General features: G+C 57.3%; 1 protein-coding gene across 1 annotated transcript in view; it reads left to right on the top strand.

The window, feature by feature from the left end:
• Window positions 1–752: 752 nt before the first annotated feature.
• P3H3 (prolyl 3-hydroxylase 3) overlaps window positions 753–6778 on the top strand; it is a 16437-nt gene continuing 10411 nt past the window's right edge. Inside the window, exons 1-8 of the mRNA XM_014585142.1 lie at window positions 753–1098; window positions 1543–1741; window positions 1829–1960; window positions 2387–2523; window positions 3460–3549; window positions 5393–5445; window positions 5545–5612; window positions 5727–5851. Of these exons, the coding sequence (XP_014440628.1) occupies window positions 1015–1098; window positions 1543–1741; window positions 1829–1960; window positions 2387–2523; window positions 3460–3549; window positions 5393–5445; window positions 5545–5612; window positions 5727–5851 (888 nt within the window). The 5' untranslated portion in view covers window positions 753–1014. The remainder of the gene's footprint in view (window positions 1099–1542; window positions 1742–1828; window positions 1961–2386; window positions 2524–3459; window positions 3550–5392; window positions 5446–5544; window positions 5613–5726; window positions 5852–6778) is intronic.

The following is a 6778-nucleotide window of genomic DNA, read 5'->3' as shown; positions in this document are numbered from 1 at the left end:
GGCCTACTGCCGGGTGCGGGAGCCGCCCGGTCGCCTCCAGGGTCCTCCCCTGCCCAGCGGCTGTCCTGCTTCCAACTGGCCAGGAGAGGGCGGGATGCTCGCACCCGGGCTCGGGGTGGGGCTGTGGGGGCGTCCCGCCGACCTCTCGGTTTGAGTGGGTGCTGTGCGAACTACCCAAGTACCTGTTGGGATCGCAGAGGGACAGCCGAGGGGGCGCAGACGGAGCGTGATGGAATGGGGCGGGGAGGGAGGGCAGGGGCCTGCAGTGTCGTTTTATTAGTGGGTCTCACCGAGACCTGCGTGGGGACGGGCGGGGGCGAAACAGGCGAAGGGTAGGACTGGGTGTGTGTGCGTGCGTGTGTGTGTGTGTGTGTGTGTGTGTCTGTCTGTCTGTCTGTCTGTCTGTCTCGGGGGAGTGTGAGCATTCCTTTGGGGCAGGAAGGAGCTTCAGAAAGGTAGGAGGAGGAGGAGGCGAGGGCCTCTGGGGGCGGGGGCAGTGGACGCCGCGCAGCCACCGGGACAGTAGCGACTGCCTACGTGGCTGGGGAGGGGGGGCTCTGGTTCCACACCTCTCAGCTCAGGGTCCTAGAGGCCCGCGAGTTTTGCTGGTCATTGGGTCTCCCCCACTCCCCCACCTCACTTCACCATCATGGACACCCTGTCTCCTAGTCTGAGCCCCCCCACCCCCGGACCCTCCACCCATGTCCCGCCCACTCCCAGGTCCCACACTTCCCTTTCCTTAGGTACCAGACTCAGGAGAGGCCCAACGTTTTGGTTTCCTGCGGGTGGGCGGAGGGTCTGCAGGTTGGGAGGTGGGCCAGTTCTGGTTGAGCCGTCTCCCATAAGCCTCTGAGGCAGCCCCCGCGTGTGTGGGGAGGGCGAGAAGGTCGGAGGGTAGAGGCCTGACTCCCCGCATCGGACTCTGATGCCCTCCCCGCTCCTCAGCTGAAGAAGTTGGACCTGGCAGCGGCCGCAGCACACACCTTCTTTGTAGCAAACCCCACGCACCTGCAGATGCGGGAGGACATAGCTAAGTACCGGAGAATGCCGAAGGTCCCGCCCCAGAGCTTCAGGGACCTGGAGTCTCCGCCACACTGGGTGAGAGCCTCCTGCCACCTCCCTTGCCCCAGCCTTTGGCTGGCTGGGTAGGCTGGCCTCACTGGGCTGTGGCCTTGTGCAGCTGCAGGAGCTCTGGGGACAGGTCCACAGTGGCTCAGTTCTCCATGATCACCAGCCGCTGATGCCCCGCTGAGTTTGTCTTTTAATGAGAAAGAGAACGGGAGGGAGACAGAAATGGATGTTTTTGACGGCTTCTCTGCATGTCCCATCCTCTGCCCTACCCTCCCAATTAGCTAGGATCACAGGGGTGTGTCACTGGGCACCAGGAACCACCCCCCACCAATGTTCTAACATTATCATTCTGAGGCCCACCCCCGTTCTCCCCAAGCTGAAGTAAGACCGTCCCTCTCCTTTCTTCCTGCCAGCCTTGTTCGGTCCCCCACCCCCAGGATCTCAGCTGACTGACCGCTCCCCTCCCCACAGGCAGCCTATGACACTGGCCTGGAGCTCCTGGGGCGCCAGGAGGCAGGGCTGGCCCTGCCCAGGCTGGAGGAGGCCCTGCAGGAGAGCCTGGCCCAGATGGAGAGCTGCAGGGCTGGCTGCGAGGGGCCAGAGGAGCAGCAGGCAGAGGAGGAGGAAGGAGGGGCCAGCAGTCACAGTGGCCTCTACGAGGCCATTGCAGGTAAGGGGCCACTGCAGGTAGGGGGTCGGGAGCGTGTGCACGGGGGAAACACGCATGCACTGTGTGGCTCATGCGTGCCCTCCGCAGGACACTGGATTCGGGTCTTGCAGTGCCGGCAGCGCTGCGTGGGGGACACAGCCATGCGTCCTGGCCGCAGCTTCCCTGTCCCAGACTTCCTTCCCAGCCAGCTGAGGCGGCTGCACGAGGCCCATGCTCAAGGTCAGCTAGGGAGGAGCGGGCCCTGGGAGCAACTGGGGTGGACATGGGAGTGAAAATTCTCTTCCAAAGGTGTCCTGAGCCCTGTCTCTTTCCCCTCCCCACCTGTTGCTGGGCCTGTCGTGTCACTGCGGGGCTCCGTGGGGACTTCACTTCAGGACCGTAGTTTGCTCTGCTTGGTGCCATGGTAGAGAACCCTGGAGCCCGGCACCGGCTCCCCTGCTCTGGCTGCCTCTTGCCTTCCCTATTTCCTCCTCCTCCTCTTTGAACTCTGCCAGCTAAGGTATGTGTGAGTGTGCTTTTCAAAGGCTGAGCGTGGAGGCTCAATGGGCGCCCTTGGAGTAGGCAGTCAGCTTGGGGAGATCACTTTCCCCAGCCCTGCCCAGGGGTCCTTGCTATTCTCAGTCTGTGCCGTGCCTCCATCCCCAGTGGGGAATCTGTCCCAGGCTATAGAGAACGTCCTGGGCATCCTGCTCTTCTACCCCGAGGATGAGGCAGCCAAGAAGGCTCTGAACCAGTACCAGGCCCAGCTGGGAGAGCCGAGACCTGGTCTCGGGCCAAGAGAGGTAATCTCTCCACGCTTACCCTGCACGGTAGCCCTGGACCAAACACATAGACCTGAGAAGTCAGCTGGGACCCCCCAACCCTTCTCCCCATTCTAGCCTTTTACACAAGCATTTCAGTCATCACAGGGGACCTCAAGTCCCTGATAGGTATTCTGTACTTCCGCACCCGAGCCCAGCCTTAGACTGTACTCTAAGTCTAGCACCCAGCTTGCTGGAAAAAGACAGAGGTGGGGTGGGGTGAGAAAGCATCCCCCAGGGGGAGGAAAGAGAGCATCCCCCACAGTCCTCTCTCCTCCATTCTCCTTTCGGGATCTTGGGCATGCACACACACACACCCGGTGTGAGTTTAAGTCACTGGGTCTGGGACTTGAACTGCGGTCGACTCCATGGGAGTTCAGCAACATAGCCATTACGCTAACCCCCCCAGGGGGGATGGTCACGCCGCAATCCCTTCTCCTCCATTCTCCTCTCGGGATCTTAGGCACACACGCACACGCACCCGGCGTGAGTTTTAAGCCACCGGGTCCGGGACACGAACCGCGGTCGACTACGTGGGAGTCCAGCGACATAGCCATTACGCTAACTGCTGGTTCCCCCTCAGTGTGTTTTTTAAGCTGCAGGGTGTGGGATCCAAACCACAGAGTCAGCCATGTGAGATCCAGCTGTCTGAACCACCACACCACCAGCTGGCCCACCTGCCCCCACTTCTTGCTCGAGAATGCACACACACTCGCACTCACACCTCTTCCAGTTTGGGCCCAGACTGGAAACTGCTGAGGGTGTGGCAAGTTGAACCGAGGAACCCAGAGGCACAGGGATTGAAGGGGTACCCCGACTGTCCCCTGGAGCCCGGGCAGCTTGTTCTCCTCCAGCCCTAACTCAGCTGCCCCCTTCTTGTCTCACCCCTCTCCTGCTGCTCATCCATGCCTGCCTCAGGACATTCAGCGCTTCGTCCTTCGATCCCTGGGGGAGAAGCGGCAGCTCTACTATGCCATGGAGCACCTGGGCACCAGCTTCCAGGATCCCGTGAGTAGCCCCACTTTTCTCCCAGCCCTCCCCTCTGCGCCCCAGGTCAGTGCCCTGCCTTTGTGTGTTGTGGTCCGCAGCAGTGTTCCCCACACTCCCACAGCTCTGTGGGCTTGGAGGAGACTCTGTCCTCCCAGTTTTTTTTTTTTTGGAGAGGTTTTTGCTATAGGGCACATGCGCTTTCCAGAAAGACAGAGACAGAAAGAGAACGCGAGAAATCACCCCCAGGGGGGATGGCCATGCCGCAATCCCTTTTCTTCCATTCTCCTCTCGGGATCTTGGGCACGCATGCACATGCGCCCGGTGTGAGTCTAAGTCACCGCGTCTGGGACTCGAACCGGTCGACTACATGGGAGTTCAGTGACATAGCCATTACCCTAACTGCTGGTCCTTGTGTCCTCCCAGTTCTACACAGAAGCGGTGTGCCATAGTTAAGGTGGCCTTGGGGTCATGCAGACCGGGGTGTCTGTCCCTCTTCTGCCACAAACAAGCAGTGGGCCTCAACTTGTCTCAGACTCAGCGTCCTTACTTGTAAATTGGAATAACCCACTGATTTCACGAGTTTGAATGACATTAGTCATCTTGTAAGAAGTACAGAAAGTTGTTTGTTTAGAATTTGCAATACGGTGCGTGGACTCACCGAGGAGAGAGAGAGAGAGATCCTCCTTCCCAGGGATGGCCACACCACAATCCCTTCCCCATCTTCCTCCTAGGATTTTGGACACACACCTATATCTAGTGTGATTTTCAAGCCACCAGGACCAGGACGCAAACTGTGCAGTTGGCCACGTGGGATCCAGCCACCTTAACCTCCATGCCACAGGCTGGCCCTCTTCTGTGACTGTGAGAGGAATCCGAGGGCAGAGGCCATCCGTAGCTAGTCCTAGAGCATAAAGCAGGGGTCCTTGACCTTGGTGCTGTGGACATTTTGACCTGGTAACTTGTTGGGCCTCTATCCCTCTATCTGGGAGACATCAATAGCGCATTGACACCCTCTGAGTCATGGTGATCAATAACATTTCCTGACATTGCCTAATGACTCCTGGGGGCAAAATTGTCCTGGTGGAAAAACACTGGTTAAAAGCAAGGACTTGGAGCCAGCGGGTGGTATGGATGTTAAGGTGCTGGATCCCATAAGGCCAACTCCATGGTTCGAATCCCAAACCCGGTGGCTTGAAAATCACATCAGGAGTGTGTGTGCCCAAAAATCCCGAGCGGAGAATGGGGGAGAAGGGATAGCAGAATGGCCATCCCCCCTAGGGGATGATTTCTCATTTCTCTCTCTCTTACTCTGTCTCCCTCTCTCTATCTCTCCCGACTGAGCACACATAGAGCAAGTACTCTGAAACTAGTTTAAACCCTAACTCTGGGGGCTGGCAGGTGGCGTGATCTTTAGAGCACTGGACTCCCACATGGCCGACCATGGTGCAAGTCTCGGACCTGGCAGCTTACTTTCTCACTTTCTCTCTCTTACTCTGTCCTTTTCTGGTCAAATTAAAACAAACAAACAAACCCTAACTTTGTCACTTACCAGCTGTGTGATCTTGGGCACGTTACTCTACATCTCTGTGTCTCAGGGTCCTCAATTGCAAAATACTTATCTGTTTGATAAGACTACTGTGAGCTCTAAGTACAAATTCTACTTTCATGCATAAAGCTCTTAGAATAGCACCCAACAAGGGTGCTGTGCACACTGTGTACAGGGTGGGTTCCAGGCCCAGGGCTCCTGACACTGAGTCCAGGTCCTCTGCAGAAGAAAGACCTTAGTGTGGTAGTTCGGGCTAATGTCAGGGATCCCAGTGGCTGGACTGGTGAGCGATGGCATCCTTCCGGACTCTTACAGGACTCCTGGACCCCTGCGGCTTTCATCCCGGAGGCACTCAGGGAAAAGCTCAGGTAGGAGATGCCCTGTGCTGGAAGGGACTTGGGGAAGGTGAGGGGACACTGGGTCTGGACTATTGTGTGCATCCACTGAGCTTGTCTCTCACCCCTGAGAGAGGATCAAGAGAAGAGGCCTTGGGACCATGAGCCTCCACAGCCGAAGCCCTTGACCTACTGGAAGGGTGAGTTCTGAGAGGGCAAGAGGCAGGATCCTGGAGGGTCTGGGGGCTGCCAGCTACTGCTCGCCTGTGTTGGGGGAATCCTCACCTGCCTCTGCCCTGTCCCTTCCCCTACAGATGTCCTGCTCCTGGAAGGAGTGACGCTGACCCAGGATGCCAGGCAGCTGAATGGGTCGGAGCGAGTGGTATTGGATGGGCTGCTCACGCCAGCTGAGTGTGGAGCGCTGCTGCAGCTGGCCAAGGTAAGAGGACCTGAGCGCTCGGCCCTCCGGGGACCACAGGCACGCTGCCTGCTCCCTTGCCCTCAGCCTGCCCCTCCCTACTCTGCCCGTGCTGACTGTCCCGCAGGGACTGTGCGTTCAGTGCCTCTCGGCTGGGGGTGAGTCCCTTTTCCTCCTAATTTAGCTGATCTGGGGTGGATGTTCTCTACAAAGGAATTGTCCTAGAAACTGATGGGAAGAACAAAACGAAAAACAAGAAGGTATAAAAAAATGGCTGAGTGTGCGGGCGAGGATGCCCTGGTTAGCTGAGTTTAGAGACTGGCGTGGCTGCCAACTCAGCAGGCACAGACATCCTGTCCTCCTGTGGGTCGACTGACTGCTGTTCACCAGCTGAGTCTACCAGGTAATGGAGCTTCAGTCCTCATTCTGGGCCGGTGCTCTCGTCACCCGCTGAATACCTGCTGTGTTAGAAGCTGCTAGGGGGCCGGCAGAGTGCATGGTGGTAGGGAGCTGGACTCCCACATGGGCGACCACAGTTCGAGGCCTGTACCTGGTGGCTTGTTTTCTCACTTTTCATTTCTCTCTCTGTCTTTCTCTGGTCAAATGAAAAATAATAACAACAACAAATAAAATTTTAAAAATGAATAAATCTTAAAAAAGGAAAAGAAACCACTAGGTTCTTGGGAGCAGCAGATGGAGTAATGGCTACGTCGCTGAACTCCTATGTAGTCGACTGCAGTTTGAGTCTCGGACCTGGTGGCTTAAACTCACACCGGGCGTGTGTACATGCGTGCCCAAGATCTCGAGAGGAGAATGGAGGAGAAGGGATTGTGTCATGGCCATCCCCCCCTGGGGGGTGATTTCTCCCTTTCTATCTCTCTGTCTGTCTCTATGTGTCTGGCGTGCCCTATAGCAAAAACTTTTAATAAAAAAAAAAAAAAAAAAGAG

The sequence above is a fragment of the Tupaia chinensis genome, unplaced genomic scaffold (assembly GCF_000334495.1).
Source record: "Tupaia chinensis unplaced genomic scaffold, TupChi_1.0 Scaffold149011_1, whole genome shotgun sequence".
Classification (NCBI taxonomy): Eukaryota; Metazoa; Chordata; class Mammalia; order Scandentia; family Tupaiidae; genus Tupaia; species Tupaia belangeri.
This window is presented reverse-complemented; position numbering and strand designations above follow the sequence as displayed.